The sequence below is a fragment of the Podarcis erhardii genome, assembly GCF_964252035.2.
Source record: "Podarcis erhardii genome assembly, chromosome: 1".
Taxonomy (NCBI): domain Eukaryota; kingdom Metazoa; phylum Chordata; class Lepidosauria; order Squamata; family Lacertidae; genus Podarcis; species Podarcis erhardii.
In genome coordinates this window covers 116148477-116165468 of record NC_138497.1, presented here as the reverse complement: position 1 = coordinate 116165468, position 16992 = coordinate 116148477, and the positions used below count along the sequence as shown (strand labels likewise).

At 42.4% G+C, this 16992-nt stretch overlaps 1 protein-coding gene across 48 annotated transcripts in view; it reads right to left on the bottom strand.

Moving 5' to 3' along the window:
- The window catches only part of TTN (titin), a 293526-nt gene that overhangs the window by 183191 nt on the left and 93343 nt on the right, over positions 1 to 16992 (bottom strand). For 46 of the 48 annotated variants that reach the window (XM_081862229.1, XM_081862238.1, XM_081862246.1 and 43 more), the window contains 24 exons: positions 16683 to 16961; positions 16269 to 16556; positions 15845 to 16132; positions 14469 to 14750; positions 12303 to 12581; positions 11907 to 12188; positions 11500 to 11778; positions 11119 to 11406; positions 10700 to 10978; positions 10282 to 10560; positions 9898 to 10176; positions 9162 to 9449; positions 8711 to 8998; positions 6485 to 6766; positions 5945 to 6223; positions 5560 to 5841; positions 5172 to 5450; positions 4396 to 4683; positions 3958 to 4236; positions 3581 to 3859; positions 3190 to 3468; positions 1719 to 2006; positions 1232 to 1519; positions 271 to 561 (listed from right to left, as the gene is read on the bottom strand). The exons of 1 other annotated variant lie outside the window; for it this stretch is intronic. In XM_081862229.1, coding sequence (XP_081718355.1) covers positions 271 to 561; positions 1232 to 1519; positions 1719 to 2006; positions 3190 to 3468; positions 3581 to 3859; positions 3958 to 4236; positions 4396 to 4683; positions 5172 to 5450; positions 5560 to 5841; positions 5945 to 6223; positions 6485 to 6766; positions 8711 to 8998; positions 9162 to 9449; positions 9898 to 10176; positions 10282 to 10560; positions 10700 to 10978; positions 11119 to 11406; positions 11500 to 11778; positions 11907 to 12188; positions 12303 to 12581; positions 14469 to 14750; positions 15845 to 16132; positions 16269 to 16556; positions 16683 to 16961 — 6792 coding nt within the window. The remainder of the gene's footprint in view (positions 1 to 270; positions 562 to 1231; positions 1520 to 1718; positions 2007 to 3189; positions 3469 to 3580; positions 3860 to 3957; positions 4237 to 4395; positions 4684 to 5171; positions 5451 to 5559; positions 5842 to 5944; positions 6224 to 6484; positions 6767 to 8710; positions 8999 to 9161; positions 9450 to 9897; positions 10177 to 10281; positions 10561 to 10699; positions 10979 to 11118; positions 11407 to 11499; positions 11779 to 11906; positions 12189 to 12302; positions 12582 to 14468; positions 14751 to 15844; positions 16133 to 16268; positions 16557 to 16682; positions 16962 to 16992) is intronic. One more of the 48 variants, XM_081862270.1, reaches the window with a different exon arrangement.

Sequence of the window (16992 nt, the reverse complement as noted above, 5' to 3'; positions counted from 1 at the left end):
TATTAAAGAGTTTAGTAAACAGCAGAATATTTTTAATAAGAGAAATGTCAAGTAATGAACAGCTTCAGAAGAATTGCCTACTATTTTCCTAGCCTTACAGTTTAACTCCTGCAAGTCCTATGAATAAATAATGTGGGACTGGATTTCATCACCCAATGTAGAAAAGTAATAGCAATTAATGAGTATTCTAGCACAATTAGACCATCAGAAAACACCAAGAGCGTATGGGCTTAAGAAGAAAAATAAATACCATGGAGGCTGTCAACTGACCTTTAATAACCACAGAAGAAGTACAGAGTGCACTCCCAGCCTCATTGGACACTTTGCAGGTATATAAACCTGCATCAGCTTGTCCTGATTTCTTAATTTCAAGGAGAAGAGTGTTGTTCTTGAATGATATTTCGCAATTAGGGCTTTCATAAATCTCCTGGTTATTCTTGTACCAGGCAACAGTCAAAGGCTGGGAGCCAGAAACACGGCCCTCAAGTTTAAATGTGTTCCCTTCTGTCTCTTCTACAGTTTCTGACAGCTTTTTGGTGAAGGAAGGTGGAGTCTGTCGTTCTGTCAGAAAAGAAGAAAAATCTTTGTCACCCTCCGAACAACTGTCTTCTATTCTCCTAGATTTCCCCATTTACCATCAGTGGCTCACATCCAGAAGAACAAACTTGCACTTGCATGATGAGACTTCCCATTCTTCTCGGTTCCCACCGAAGACCAAAAGTGCTCCCACAAATCTGCTCCAGAGGATTGACTGCCCCCCAAGAACATATTTGTGGGAATTCATGGGACTGCATGGGGAAGTAGAGGAAGGGGAAGTCCCAATGGACAAATGGAAATCTGCTCACATGCCATGGGCTACCACCTGAACACTCTTAAATGCGTATTTTCAGTTTCCTCCAGTATGTCTTGTCAAAATACAGATGTTGTGATGTTTTCCAAAGCATCACTTTGTCATTGTAGCTTGAACTCTGAGACCTCCTAGACAAGTGGAAGGCACTCATGCAAGGGGTCTCCAGAGTTTGTCGATTCCAATGCCAGGTACAGCCACCTCCTGCACTGCATAACACACTATTACAGGTCATCCTCTGAAATTCAAATGTGACTTTTTGGAAGATGCAGGGAGAAGTAAACAAAAACAAAACCCTTCCCACATGTGAAAATCTGCTCACTGTTCTTTAGAGAGAAGCCAATATGATATAATGGAAGCTGGTACAGATTAAGCACCCAGTACCTTTAATATTAAGTTGCGCTGTGCAAGAGTCCTTTCCAACTTCGTTGCTAGCATGACATGTATATTTTCCAGAATCCCCTTTGCCAACTTTCAGAATTGTCAAATGGGCTATATTTTCCACATAGCTGATCTGGTAGTTCCCTCCAGTTCGCAATTCTCGGTTATCCTTTGACCAAGTAACCTTTATTGGGCGTGTTCCAGAAATGTGGCATTCAAAGTCAGCACCATCACCAGCAACGGCGTCAACAGGTGCAATTGGGATGTCAAAGAACGGAGGAGTCTTCCCTTCTAAAGATTGGAAGAAGTAAAAATAAGGTGTAACTTTGCACATGTTAATCCAGATGAGTTACGTTGTTAAGAAAGAAACACATGGTAATTGCAGGAAGAGGCCCAAGTCACAGCATATTCATCATTTAGGATAGGCACGTATGTGGGGAAACATCCCATTGATGACATCAAAGAAAAGTACATTTGACACTTGACAAACCTGTAAGGATGAGTTTGGCGCTCGAAGAAGCAGTTCCAATAGCATTGGAAGCTGTGCAAGTATATTGTCCGGCAAGACTCATGTCAGTTTGCGAGATCTGCAGAGTTGCAACGTTGTTTAAGTATGACGTTTGCACATTATAGCCATCTCTTATTTGTGCGCCATCTTTATACCAGGTTACTTCAATGGGTTCAGAACCAGTAATGCCACAATCAAATGTAATTGGTAATCCAACAGTTTCGTGAATATCTCTTAATTTCCGGGAAAATGAAGGAGGAAGTTTAAGCTCTGCAAGGGAACAAATATTGTACATTGGAGTGTTGTTGACCAAATGTTTCAGCTGTTGTACTATATTTCCATTGCTTAAGATTTTTTCATAGAGGTAAATAGTATGCACATTTGTAGCAACATATGTCCCCAATCTAGCTAAAGGCAGTGATGCCTAAATCCCATTAAAATAAGTGAGAATTAGCTTAATTGGCTGCTAAAGTTGAACAGGAGTCATTGTCTTTTTTTCAAACATTACTGATAAACAGTGAATGGCATAGAAGATGGAATTCATTTTTAAAGATTAGCCGATGTTTGATTATTCACTATTAGCAAGAACAGAAAGATTGAATCCTGTGGGCAGGAATGAAGTTATAGCATAGAGAAGTTCTAGTCAGGTCCATGACACAGATGGTTCTATAGTGAAGCATCATAACTTGTTTATATTAAATCTATGGAAACTTGCTGTTGAGGAATAAAGAATAGGTAGAAACATGGGGATCTTGGGCAGATATATTCTGCACCATGCCATCAATAATAGTGCAATAGTGATGGATTTAAACTGTCCACACATTATTCCATATTATTGTGTGGGCAGGTAATCCCTCCCCTACCTGGCCTGATCTCCTTGGCAACGCTTCCCCCAGGTGGGATTGGACAACTGACTGGGGTAGGCGGAGACCTCCAGGTATCCCACCTGAGGGAAGGCAAAGCCAAGCCTATGCTAATGGAGCCGCTACAGATCCAGGGGCTGCGCACGTCCACGCAAAGGGCGCCCCCCGTTTTATGCGGGGAGCGGTCATTATTACCTGCCATGCCATGCTTTTCCAGTGTGTTACCCCCTCATTGATAACCTGGAGAGACACTCTTGCACCACAGCACTGCAAAAGTGGGACAAAACCCCCTATGCTACATGAAACGTGTGGCATGAAAAGTTACAGGATTTTAGCAGGACCCATGGGATGTGCATGGATTGGAAAGAAGCAGCATGTCCACTGTCAAAACTTTGTGGGCACAAGCAGTTTTGAAAGCCAGATCACTGCTATAACACCATCATGAGCACACACCACCGCGAAGGCACAAGAATAAGGAAGTCCGGGGTCACGGCATAGAATACAATTCCTGTTCTGACGCACGGGCACATTTTAAAAGAGCAATAAATCATTTGTCCCTGGGGCTTTCAAAAGCATATTGCCATATTCACCTTGAACAGTGAGCAGTGCTGAACAGGAAGCTTCTCCAATACTATTTTCTGCTTTGCAAATATACTCTCCACCATCGTTGCTACCCAGCTGAGTGAACACCAGCGTGGCAACTTGGTTTTTAAAGTGCATTTTAGAGGTAGCAGTTGCTCTCAGTTTGGTGTCTCCTTTGTACCACGACACAGTGATTTCTGGTGTGCCCGCAATTTGGCACTGCAATGATGCAGAATCCCCTACTGTCACCTGAGTAGGTTCCAGGCTTCTGACAAAATAAGGTGGTTCTAAAGAATAAGCACACAGACTCAGTTACAAAACCAGTCAGACCCTTCCACATGTCACAACAACCATAAAGTTAATGAAAAAGGGCGGTCACTTTTAAAACAATCTACAAACCTAGTATTGAGACCGTAGACTGTGAATTATCTTGTCCCGAGTCATTTTCTATATGGCAAGAATACAGCCCAGCATCGTCCAGTTTGCTACTAGAGATCTCAAGTATGGCAGATGTTTCAGTAGTGGTGATACTGTATTTTTCTGACTGTGCTATATTTATAGCATTTTTCCTCCAGGACACTGCAATAGGAGGTGTCCCAGTATATGTACATTCCAGGATTAATTGCTTTCCTTTCTCAACATTGAAGTCATTCAGTTTCTTCACAAATTTCGCTGGTTCTATCAGAAATAACATGAGAGCAAACGTTTAAGATAATTGCCTGAGATTTGGGATTTTGTTCCAGTGTAAACAAAGGAAGCCGAAACAAAGAACAAACCTTTTACAAAGAGTTGGGTTGTGCAAGAGATTTTGCCAGCTTCATTACTAACAATGCAAGTATAGTCTCCACTTTGGGCTGGGAGTACATCAAACAGCTCCAGTTCAGCCACTGATTCTTCCAGAGAGATGTTACATCTATGTCCTGGGGATAGTTCAACGCTACCCCTAAACCATTTCACATCAAGGGGAAGGCTTCCTTTAATGATACTTGTGAAAGTTATATTTGCCCCAGATAAAACTTGCAGAGGTTCTGGTTTCTTCACAAAAGATGGAGGTTCTAGACATACGTAAAAAGAGGTTAATGTAACATAGTTATGGTTGAAAGGCAAGCAGCTGCATTTACAAAAGATATAAAGAATATAAGGAACATGGTTTTGTTTTGTTTTTTTAAAACTGATATCCTGTTCTTATTATCTACCCAAGTTTCAGTATTTACCTCTGACAATGAAATATGCATCACATTCATCAGATCCAGCTACATTAGTTGCTGTGCAAATGTAATTTCCAGCATCTGACTCTTGAACAGCATTCACTCTTAAAGAGCAAGTGTTATCTGTAAGAGTTGCTTGATACTTTTCTCCACTAGTGATCTCTTCTCCGTCATGGAACCAAAAGACAGAAATGGGAGGTGACCCAATTACTTTGCACTCAAGTACAGCAGATGAACCCAAGAGCCCATGTGTTTCCTTCAGCTTCTTTGTGAATGAAGGTGGTATAATGCGATCTGAGGAGCACAAAGGAAAGGTAGAAACGTTATGGCTTGTCTTCACAGGCTTTTTTATTTAGTTAAAAAAAGTAATAGATTCCCAAGGGCTTAACAATAATTAAACTATTTATTGGCATAAGAAGTTTGAGATGGATCTTGAAAGCAGACATATGCACTCTCTTCATTTTAGAGGCATGTCCATGGCTTCTCCTTGTCTCCACATCCAGTATTGTGGACCCAATTATGTGGAACTCTCTCCTAGCCAACATTAGAGCAGCCCGCTCTCTGTTCAACATCAGGCACTTTTTGAAGACCTCCTTATTTCAGTAGGCATTTTAAGGAAGCTTTCCATCTTTAATCATCCACTTAAATTTATTTTATCCGCTGTCTGGTTTGATCATACAGCACTTGGAAATTTCAGTGGTTAAGCAGTATATGAAATCACTGAATTAGATAAGTCCATATATCAAGACGCAGATGGGATATTCCCAAGTCATTCAACTAACCTGAAACCTGGACTGATGCTTTGCAACTGCTTTGGCCTACATTGTTTTTCACCTCAAACGTATATTCTCCACTGTCCTCTACTCCTGTATTCAGAATCTTAAGCCCAGCTACTTTGTTGAAGAAAGTGATTTTGTATTTGTGGTCGGAAGAGAGCTCATGTCCGTTCTTGAACCACCGAGCAGTCAGCTCTGGTGTCCCAGCTACAGTACACTCCAAAGTACAAGAATCTCCAGTTGTGACTTTCATTGGTCCTGGTTTCTCCACTATAGATGCTGGCTCTGGAATAAGATGCAAAACGAGTCACATTTGTAAATAAGATGTTAATATGTTAAAATATTTATTCTTCAGCATGCTTTTGTGTTGTTGTTGTTTTTACTCTATACCAACCTAGAACTGATAAAGTAGCAAAACACTCCTGACTTCCGGCATCATTTTTAATCTGGCAGGTATATTTCCCAGTGTTGCTTGGTTCTGCATTTACAACCTGAAGGATGGCAACTTTATCGGAATATGACATCCAGACATTTTCACTTTCTCTGATGATTTCACCTTTGTCTTTCATCCAAACAACAGAAATCGGCTCAGAACCTTCTACCGTAGCTTGCAGTTCTGCTGGATCCCCAACAACGGCAGTGGTATCATTAAGTTTCTTCACAAACCTTGGGGGTCCTGATCAAGAGGTGGAAAATATGTAAGTGATGGAAAAGAGAGTAAGATTTTAAAAACCTGGAGCGGCCGGGGGAAACATGGCAATGGAAAGTCTTTTACAAACCTTTCAGCATCACAGAACAGATGCAAGTGTCACTTCCCACATCATTGACAGCTTTACAGTGATATTCCCCAACGTCTGCCGCATCAACGTTGAGAATGTGAATGCTAGCAAGGTAATTCTCAGATGATATCTTGTACTTTTTGCTGCTTCTTATTTCTCTTTTATCTTTGTACCATGAAACATGGAAGGGAGAAGTGCCTTGAAGCTCACATTCAAGGTGAACATCGAAACCTTTCAGAGCCTCTACTGGCCGCGGTTTCTTGCGGAAAACAGGAGGAGCTACAAAAGAGGAGGTTTGGATTTCTGTTAAATGCAAAGGAGCAACGTTTGAAAGAACAGAGAGCACACCATTAAGAATGAAGGATTGCAATGAAATGGGAGAGAAGAGACATGCAAAGGAAATTTCCCATTCCAAATAAAGGGGCCTACTAGTGGCCTTTAATGGAAACCAATATTGGCTTGCTTAGTAGGAGACGGCAAGCCCTAGCAACCTTCTACAACAGGAAGGGTAGAGAAAGCAAAGGAAGGGCAGGTTCTGACCTTTCACTTTCAGTGAAGTACTGCTGTTCGCACTACCCGCTGCATTTTGGGCTTCGCAAGTGTAGTCTCCACTGTCTTCAACACTCAGACCGTGCATTTCAATGACTGCCACAGAATCGATGAATGACATGCTGAATTTGTCACTGGGATGAATTTGAGTTTCACCCTTGTACCACACAATGTTAATTTCTGGAGAGCCACCTATTCTGCATTCAAATCTAGTCGAATCGTGCTCTTTCACAACCCTGGAGGAGTCTAACTTCTTAATAAACCTTGGTGGCTCTATTAAAAAACAACAACAAGGAAAGGAAATGAATACATAAAATTGCTTGTGTTAATTTTGCAAGATCTCAGGAATGTGTGTCATCTATATTAGCTATCAAAGTGTACTGGCAAAGAGTTTACGGTCAATCTACGGAGGCAAACTGATCCCTTACAAGCCAAGTCATAGAGCACTCAAGAACAGTTCAAACCACATCTGCCTCAGAAGTATATTTCATGGTGGTGGTATGATAAAAAGACTGGAGAAGAACACATGGAAGCACAGGGGATTCTATCAGCCCCTCCTTGTAAAATTTAAATTATCTCCATTATATGCAACACTACACTAAGACAAAAAAGGAGAAATACAACTGATAAATATAACCACAGAGGATTAGGCCCTCAATGGATGGAAGTCATGATGGCTGTAGGCTACCTCCATGATCAGATCAGAGGCAGCAAGCCTCCAAATAGAAATGGCTGGAGGGAAACAGTGGGAGAGAGCTATTGCCCTCATCTCCTGTTTATGGAATTCCCAGAGACATCTGATTGGCCTCTGTGGGAAAGACGATGCTGGACTAGAGAACCTTTTGATCTGATCCAGCGGAACTCTTGTGCACATACCGTTGCAAATACTTTATCCAGAGTTAGTAACCCACACTGTGATCTATTTGCTTGAGCCTCCCTTCCAACTTTAAGAAGGAGGCTGTCAATGTTGCTCACTACCCCAGCAACATTTTGCTCCTCTTCCATCCTTGCGTTCCTCCTAGAATGCATGGAGACAGCCAGGAATTGGCATCTACCATCACTACTGCACTGTACCAGGCTAGGGAAATGCAATGGACCTGGCCGAACATGCCTTCCATACACATTCTCTGCGGAATGGGGCTTACTTCTAAATCTAGCCTAGTATTCTGAGATTAGGCAGGGGAGCAGTGATTTTGTGCCTTTGACAACTGTGCATTAGGAGGGTATTCAGCAGGTAAAGCTTCCCCTATTGTTGCATTATCATGCTGGGGAAAGCTATTCATACAATGCCAAGGGCCTTGATAGAAACAACTCAGCAGGCCTGTTTACATCAATAGCCACTCAGATTCCTTCTAAACGTGCAACATCTGAAGGCTGATTTCTCTATGTAATATGATTTCAGATCCGGCCTGAAGTTTTCCCTAAAGCTTGTCTATGTCCAGTTAAAGTTATGGAAGTTCATAATGCTCTTGCCCATTTAAATAATGGCTGCATGGGTTGCAATCCAGTGGTGTCCCTCCACTGGACTGATTGAGTGGAAGATTCCATTGGAAGAATGAGAAGGAAATGTTTGCAATTTCCCCTCCCATCAGCAGCCCCAGGCACCCATCAAAAGTGTTCCAGAGGGTTGGGGGATCCTTTGAAACATAGTGAAAGGTGGTATGAGAGGTTGTGGACTGCGGGGAGGGAGAATTGCTTGACTTCACCTCCCTCCCTGTTCCACTGATGGAAGCCTCCTGTGGACCCAAGAGCCTTCTATCAATGGAGAGAGAAGACTGGATACAACACTGTATTTTCTTATCACACAAATAAACACCAAGTCTTTTTTCTGATTCTGGATCACAGATTTCCCAGCTTAATGGCACTTCAGTGGAAAACATGATACCACAACTCAAGTGTCACATATTAAAAGGAGAGTCTATGTTCAGCCTGTTTACGGCCTAATAAATTTCCACAGGCTGCTAATTTTAAACAGGCTTGTAAGCAATAAACGAAAACCCCGGTGTGGTATTAATATGGTCAAGAAAATAACTTCAAGAAGATTTTTATCAGCTGCTACTCTAGATACAGAATGGCACCCACTTGTGCCCATTTTAGCTGGAAGATTCAAACATGTCTTTATTTATATTTTACAAAATGGGGGGAAAGAAGAAGAAGAAGAAGAAGAAGAAGAAGAAGAAGAAGAAGAAGAAAGGACAGCACTTTCCATCAAATTACCTTTGAAACTCAGCTGAGCGCCACAAGAATCCTTCCCAGCACTGTTGCTTGCATAACAAGTATACAGTCCACCATCACCTTTGCCCACTTTAAGAATGGTCAGTGTGGCAGTGTTTTCTACCAGTGTAATCTTGTAATTGCCACCAGGGCGGATCTCACGGTTATCTTTTGCCCAGCTGACTTTCATTGGCACTGAACCTGTGACATGACACTTGAAAGAACCACTTTCCCCAAGAGCAACGTCAAGGGGCAAAGGCTTCACATCAAAGAATGGTGGTTTCAGGTGTTCTAAGGAAAAGAAAGAAAATCAAAAAGTGAAAAGGCATGGCAGGACGTATTGCCTTCCCTTCAAACAGCAAACTCTTAGCCTGTTGTTACGGCCCTGTGACTTGTTCACGTTCTTTAAAACTGAACCAGCATGCAACAACTTCGGACTTAGTTGTTTACAAACCTGTGAGTAGGAGCTTGGCACTGGAAGAAGCAGTCCCAAGAGCATTGTGAGCTGTGCAAGTGTACTGGCCAGCGTGAGCCATGGAGGTTTGCAAGATCTGAAGCGTCGCTATATTGCTTAAGAAGGTGGTTTGAATGTTGTCATCATCTCTCAGCTGCACCCCATCCTTCGACCAAGACACTTCAAGTGGCTCAGAGCCAACAATGCGGCAGTCAAAGGCTATAGGAGAACCAAGAGTCTCCTGCACGTCTTTCAGTTTTCTTGTGAATGAAGGAGGAAGTTTAACATCTGCAAAAAAATAAATTGCAGGGTATGATAACTGGCCATGCAAGAAGACTAAAAAGAATACCTGGGCCAGTATGCCCTGCACATGTGGAGAATTCCAATAAAAATAAACAGAGCCATGTTCTCTGTTCCTAAGCCCTCATGCCCCCCACCCATATGGGCACACACAGGGAATAGGAGGTCTGTGTGTGCCTCCCATACCACCATCCTTTCAAACTCATGCAAGTTCAGTAATTTTCAGGGTTTGGAGAAAGGAAGGAAGGCTGCACAGAGACACAGGAAGAACTCAGAGATATCTCAGTCTCCTTACAGCTCAGCAAAGCAGCTTGTGGACATGCTGAGAGCCCCGTCACCATGCCTGTGATTCAAGTGGGTCACACACTTCAGCATATTACACACAAACGTTGTGTGTAATATGACAAGGGTCAATTATTTTAAAAAGAGCCATCACCTTTGATGGTGATTGTTGTCATTGAAGTAGCAAACCCAACGCTGTTTTCTGCTTTGCAGGTGTATTCGCCAATGTCAGCGTTCTCTACCCGGCTGAAAGCAAGTGAAGCCACATTGTTCTTGAAGTGCATTTTATAAGCCTGTGTAGATCTTAGTTTGGTATCTCCTTTGTACCATGACACTTTAATTTCCGGTGTTCCAGCCACTTGGCACTGTAAAGTTGCAGGCTCTCCGATGGTCACCTCCAAGTGATCCAAGTGCTTAACAAAATGAGGCGGTTCTGCAGCAGAAATAATCATAGTCAATACCCACAGTCAATCTAAGCACATCAGAAGATGGCAATTAGTACAAGAATGGTTAACCAACTATTAAGACAACAACACACCTATGATTGATACCAGGGCGTGACATACATCCTCCCCAGCATCATTTGCAACTTCACAGATATATTCTCCTTCATCTTCTGTAGAACTATTAAGAATTTCCAGAATGCCTGATTTTTCTGTGGTGGTTATATTGCATTTTGGAGACTGTGTGATGTTTAAGCCGTTCTTCTTCCACGTTACTGCGAGTGGAGGAGTTCCGCTGAATGTGCTTTCTAGAATTATGGATTTCCCATGTTCTACGCTGAAATCGCTCAGCTTCTTCACAAACACAGCAGGCTCTAAGATAAAGTCATATGAAAGAAGTGGTTAAACCAAGAACTGCAATATGGGCGTCTCTCTATGTGGGTGTGTATATCACACAGACGTGCACGCACACTTAACATGTGTACATGCCATAATAATAGCATTTGGACAAACCTTTTACAAAAAGATGTGTGGTGCAAGAAGCACTGCCAGCATCGTTTGTGGCAAGGCAGGTGTAATCTCCGGTCTGGAGTGGTCCCACTTCGAACAATTCCAGCTCCGCAGATGAATCTGCCAAGGTGATGTTGCAGGTTTTCCCTGGCACCAGTTCTCTACTCCCCTTAAACCAGTTCACTTTGAATGGAGGAGTTCCCCTAATCAGACTCCTGAACGTTACACTCATTCCAGGTAAAACCTCCAGCGGGTCTGGTGTCTTTGCAAAAGAGGGTGGTTCTAGAATTACACACAACATTTAAAAAGTTAACGCAAATGTGCCAGGTAGCTAACATCTGTATAAAACAGGTTGTCAAGAAAGCAAGATAAACACGCACGGGAAAGATTTGCAACGGATGCCTTGTCTATCCTTTACTGACCTTGCACTGTCAAAAAGGCACTGCATTCTTCAGAGCCGGCTACATTCTGGGCAGCACAGGTGTAGGGACCTGTATCAGACGAGTCCAGAGCATTCACCTTCAAAGCACAGACATTATCTGAAAAGCCGGTTTCGTATTTGTCCCCTGGGAAAATTTCATTTCCTCCATAAAACCAAGTGACTGAAATAGGAAGGGAGCCGGCAACTTTACACTCCAAAACAACTGAGGAGCCCTGCACGCCAAAGGTTTCTTTCAATCTTCTTATAAAAGAAGGAGGGACGACGTGGTCTGGGTAGGAAAAGGCAACAAAGAGCCAACTTTTAAGAGGAGAAACGACAGAAGAGAAGGGCAACTGAGAAACGAGAAAGATCCCAAGCTAACCTGAAATGTCGACGGAGGAAGTGCAGCTGCTTTTCCCCACTTCATTGTGTACTTCAAAAGTGTACAATCCCCTGTCATTCATGTCTGCGGAGATAACTTTAAGTGTCGCCACCTTGTTGGAAAAGCTGATTTGGTGCTTGCGGCTGTTGGTGAGTTCTCTTCCGTCCTTAAACCACTTGGTAATTAGCTCTGGAGTACCACCCACCGTGCACTCCAGAGTAAAAGCATTGCCAGAAGTCACCGTCATGGGCTCGGGCTTCTCTAAAATCACAGCCGGCTCTGGAATGAGGGAGACAATCCAGAAAACTTGAGTTTCGAGAAAACCAAGACTTAAGAAGCAAATTAGCTGCAATGGCCAAGGCAGCCAAGATTCAATTCTTTAGAAGGGGATGGTTGCCTGTACCAACCTAGAACTTGTAAATGCCCTGCGCATTCTCTCATTCCAGCATCATTTTTAATCTGGCAGATGTACTTCCCGCTGTTGATGGCTTCGGCACTTGCAATCTGAAGAGTTGCGATGTTATCCGAAAAGGAAATCTTGAGGTTTTCGCTTTCCCGTATTATTTCGCCTTTGTCCTTAAGCCAAACGACGGAAATGGGTTGGGAGCCTTCTACTACGGCCCGCAGTGCTGTGGGTTCCCCGGCATAGGTGGAGGTTTCGCTCAGCTTCTTAACAAACCGAGGAGGTTCTGGCAGGGAAGAGAATTCCTTACGGTAAGAGGAAGGTGGCAAGGAAGCCACAAAAGAAAGGCAAAGGAAAGCGTGCCCGCAGACTTTGCACCGCAGTCGCACTCATTACTAACCTTTGAACTTCACAGCACAAGAGCAAGTGTCGCTTCCGACCTCATTTGTGGCTTTGCACTGATATTCCCCAAGGTCTGCCGCTTCGAGGTTGAGAATGTGGACGCTGGCACTGAAGTTCTTGGTTGTCACTTTGAACTTCTTGCTGCTCCTGACTTGCTTTCTGTCCTTGAACCAGACGACTTCGAATGGCGGTGTGCCTGCTATTTCACACTGAAGGGTGACATCGGAGCCCTTGAGTGTGTCTATGGGGCTGGGTTTCTTGCTAAAAACGGGAGGTTCTATAAAAGAAAGGAGACGAGGACATGTAACGGGACTCCTGGGAGGGGTTTCTTGCTAACAGGGGCAAGACACCCAGAAACAGAAGGCAGAAGGTATGCTTGTAAAATCCCCATTTAGGTGCCTAAGAAGATTCTTTCTCTAGATCTCCCAAGTGCATAGCAGGTCAATTTTAGGTCATTTCTATTTCTAAAGCTGCAAAGTCTTGCTTGGAAACTTTGTCATCCCCCCCACAAATTCCTGTTGCATGTGGCACTGAGTTTTCCAAATAAATGCAGTTAATAAGCATGGGTGTGTACCTCCGCATAACGTTTTCCACTCCCACATCGGCTATTCTCAAACTGACACCCTCAAACACATGCTCTAAACCTTCCATGGCCAAAGGTTTATTTTCTTACGGTCCTCCTCCTTATCCCTATAAGTACTGTATTTTATTTTATTTTTAAATAGAAGAAATCCTGTAACTCTTTCCCCACTGTCCCCTGCAACTGCAATTCACATCTTATGTCTTATCTAACTATAGAGTGTTGCTAGGAAGTAACAGACGATCACCTGGCAGATTGTGTAGTTGGCACACACAAGAGAAAACTGGTCCTCCTACTCCTGTAACCTTATATCTTGCATTATTGCCCACTTCTTTGATCCGTTCACCTGTTGCCTCTTCTTGTCAACTTCCTAGCTATTAATCAGATGCTCAAGGAGTATATCCTAACTGAGGCATAGGTTATCTTTAAACCTTTCACTGCCTGTAAACTGAATTTTCAGGGAATAGAGGGCCTTCTCGGTGGCTGCTCCCATGCTTTTTTTGGAGCTCCCTCCCTAGAGAAGCTAGGCTGGCTTCCTGCTTCTTGTCTTTCAGCCAGCAGGTGAAGACTTTCTTGTTCCAACAGGATTTTGGGAACTGACTGCTTTTAGTGAAAGGGCTGTGCTGTGTTGTTTTTATGGTAATTATTGGTATGGGTTTAACAGATGTTTAGATATGTATATACGGTAGCTTTAATTCTGTCAATGTTTAATTGTTTTTTAATGATTGTTTTTCTGTGTTGGTAGTGGTTCTTATTTTTATCTGTAAGCCACCTTAAGTCCAGTCAAGGAAACAGGCAGGGAATATTGATAATAACAAGTGCCTTTTTTCCTAAAAAAAATGCTTAGGGGTACTCTCATTTTCCTACTCATATTGAAATACTGCCCCTCAATGAGGCCAAACTTAGATTAACAAAATGTTTAGGGGTATGTGTACCCCTGCATCTCCCCAGAAAAAAGCACTGATAATAATAATAATAATAATAATAATAATAATAATAATAATAATAAATAATAATAATAATAATAGATTTTACTCTTTTCCTTCCTGTGCTACTTCACAGTTCTGTAATTTCTGACACAGGCCAGTGATAGGTAAAGGCTAGAGGGGCCACTGATCCTCTAAGACTGCTTCTTCCGCTCTTAAAATTTTCAAGACTGCTTTACTATATCTATTTGCATAGTGTGCCTGACCTCCTCATCAGCACTGCCATTTTCACTACAGTCAAGGAGTCTTTGGATTTCAAACATCTCAGTCCTTTGTCAGTACTTTTGACTATGCGTCCCCAGCATTATAGCATTATCATCCAACCATTTAAGGGTAAAGTAGGGGAATGCCTGCAGCTCACTGGTAGAGCATCTGCTCTGAATGAAGAGGACCTCAGGTTCAACTCCCCAGCATCTGCAGGTAGGGCTGGGAGAGAGTCCTGACTGAAATCCTGGAGAGCCACTCTCAGTCAGTGAAGATAACATTGAGGTAGATGGACCAATGGTCTGACTCCGTATGGGGAAAAAACAAAACACCTTCCAGTGCTCCTAAGGGTTGGGTAGAGTGGAGGAAGTCAGAGTAGACATTGGCTTCTAACCTTTCACTGTGACTGTTGTACTGCAGCTTGCGGTGCCAGCAGAATTAAGAGCTTCACAAATGTAATCTCCACTGTCATCATGGGTAGCATCAACAATGATCAGCACTGCTGTGCCATCACTGAATGCCATACGGTGCTTGTCGCTAGCATGGATTTCGTGGTCATTCTTGTACCACACAACTCTGATTTCTGGGGAACCACTGATCTTGCATTCAAGTTGACATGAATCGCCCTGTTTCAGCATTCTTGATGGTTCCAGTTTCTTCACAAATTTAGGAGGTTCTGACAAGCCAGAAGGAAAGTAATATTCAATATAGAGAGGAATAAGAACTATTAAGAACACGCAAAAAAAATTTGCAGTGGAAATCATAATATGGTATTATCAAGGACGATAACAACAAAAATTAGTAAGTGTATGAGAAACCTCCATTTAAAAAAAAAACTGCAAAAATTCTGACATTTCTGCTGAAATAAGCCATGGCACTGATTCACTGAACAGCAAACACAGCAAAATACAGCCTTTGTTTCCTCATGCCTCCCTTAATGCCAGTCCACTACAAAGAAGGGAGATTGGTGGGAAATTAGCACCCAGAATCAATATAGGAGAACTCTTCTCCTGCACCTGTGCTCCCCACAACAGATGGATATTTTAAGAATCAATACTTATGAGATAAGCCTCTTCCAGGTACAATAATCTGGAGGAGGGGAGGAAGGATCCTATCTGTGCCCAAGCGTTCCATCTGCTTCCATCTCATCTGTTTGTTGACTGGCACTCAAAGCCCTCTCAAAATTTCAGCCTGGGGGTGGGATGCTAAGATGACATCCCTGACAGGTGCACGAGTGCAGAGGCCAATTGCTATTTCCCCACTCCCCTTTCAACTTGTCGACATCTTATGCAAAACTCCTGTGCAAAACTCTTGATAAATCCCTGCTAATGGATCAAGCTATCTATGTATATTTTCCCATGTAACTATTTTTTTAGAATGTAAATTATACATAAACTGTAAATGAATCAAATCCACCTCGACTTTTACAACAGCAAAGAAAAACCAAAGAATGCTATAAAAGCTATATTTAACGTGGGCATCTGTAAATCACAACCGGCGCGTGTAATTTGTCATAAGAATCCATCACATTTCTATGAGCGCAAACATTATTCTTTTGCTCTACTGGGGTTTCAAGACACAGTAAGGAGGAGAAAATAGTTCGGAACTTAAATACTTACAGATAGTTTCCTATGAATTTTTGTTAATTTGAAAGAGGTCTGCCTTTTTCTTTTTAGCTTCTAATAGTTAGAAAAAAAGAATTCTGTGGAAAAGAAATCCCAAGAAAATCCCTTTTCTCCACAAAAGATCAGCCAACTTAAATTCAAATACCTTTCACATTAAGTTGAGCCGAGCAAAAGTCTTTCCCAACATCATTGCTAGCTTGGCAAGTATACTGTCCGCTGTCTCCTTTGCCTACTCTCAGAATTCTCAAATGGGCTGTATTTGCTACAAAGGTAATGGCATAGTTTCCTCCTGTACGGATCTCGCGGCCATCTTTAGCCCACGTTACATGTATAGGTTGGGCTCCAGTAACATGACACTCAAAGTCAGCACTTTCTCCAACAGGAAGATCTTTGGACTCGGGTGTGATATCAAAGGAGGGAGCTTGTTTGCGTTCTGGGGAATAAAATGAAGAGGAACGATTGGATTTCTTTCAGACGCAGTAAAGCTAAATACTGTAAAATCTTTTTAGAGGTTAGGAAGAGTGGTTGAACGTAACAGATGAAAACAAGAGAGTCGGTATGAAACTAACCTGAGACTGTGAGCCTAGCGCTAGAGGTAGCAGTCCCTACTGGATTGGTCGCTGTGCAAGAATATTGCCCAGTGTGACTCATCTCAGTTTGCAACAGCTGAAGAGTTGCCACGTTATCTATGTAAGAGGCCTGCACATTAAAGTCATCTCTTAAAGGCACACCATCCTTATACCATGTAACACTAATTGGCTCTGACCCATTTAGACGGCAAACTAATTTGATTGGGAAACCAACGGTTTGCTCTGTATCCTTTAATTTCCTTGCAAAAGAAGGTGGACGTTTTCGCTCTGCAAGAAAAGAAGTATGCAATAAATATACGGCTTATGCAGGCATCTGGACAGGTGAAAACGTTTTTTAAAGAGTGAAAGATCTGTAAGTATGAGTTTTTAACCAATCCCAGATAAAATAATCACCTTGAACTGCTAAGACAGCCTTTGACGAGGCCATTCCGACACTGTTTTCTGCTTTGCAAATATATTCCCCACTGTCACTGGCATCCACTTTGTTAAAAATAAGTGTAGCAACATTATCTTTGAAGTACATCTTATACTCAGGAGTAGATCTTAATTTTGTATCTCCTTTGAACCAAGATATTGTAATTTCTGGAGTCCCAGTAACTTGGCATTGCAAAGTGGTATAGTCTCCAACTGACACCTCAAGAGGTCCCAAGTGAGTGACGAAAGAAGGAGGTTCTGGGGACACAAAGAGTCAGCATTAGGATAA